This window comes from Buceros rhinoceros, unplaced genomic scaffold (genome assembly GCF_000710305.1).
Source record: "Buceros rhinoceros silvestris isolate BGI_N320 unplaced genomic scaffold, ASM71030v1 scaffold9024, whole genome shotgun sequence".
NCBI lineage: Eukaryota > Metazoa > Chordata > Aves > Bucerotiformes > Bucerotidae > Buceros > Buceros rhinoceros.
Genome location: NW_010406441.1, coordinates 18,240 through 18,696, shown reverse-complemented (window position 1 = coordinate 18,696; position 457 = coordinate 18,240). Strand labels below are relative to the sequence as shown.

Sequence of the window (457 nt, the reverse complement as noted above, 5' to 3'; positions counted from 1 at the left end):
GGAGGAGAGCAGAGGCGTCAAGGCGTCAAGGCCTTTGCTTGACTCACCTGGTCATTGTGGGGCCAGAAGTAAGGAGAGGCTTCTGATACGACAAGAGCAAGGAAGAAAACAAAGATCCTATGGGAGTGAACTGGTGGGAGCCAGGCACTGATTTGGGGACATCATCACAAATGCAAATTTCCCACTTTAGACATTGCTTAACCCTCAAAAAGAGTGAAAAACTTGTCTAAAAAGTATTGTACTGAAAGTTTCAGAAAGAATATGGGAAAATATCACAATATAAACATGCTCATTTCAAGCATTTTGTTTTGCCGCTCACCAAGTGGGTCTGGTGTCTTCCAGGTGCCCAGGACAGCATCTCCTGGGAGGTCCAGCGCTACGATGGCTGGTACAACAACCTGCTGCACCACAGCCGCGGCTCGGTGGGGGGGGGCCCAGCCCGGGGGAGGGGGGGGGG

General features: G+C 51.2%; 1 protein-coding gene across 1 annotated transcript in view; it reads left to right on the top strand.

Moving 5' to 3' along the window:
- The window catches only part of LOC104491634 (dual oxidase 2-like), a gene marked incomplete at both ends in the record, with an annotated part of 19,357 nt that overhangs the window by 722 nt on the left and 18,178 nt on the right, over positions 1–457 (top strand). Inside the window, 1 exon segment of the mRNA XM_010134084.1 lies at positions 343–422. Coding sequence (XP_010132386.1) covers positions 343–422 — 80 coding nt within the window.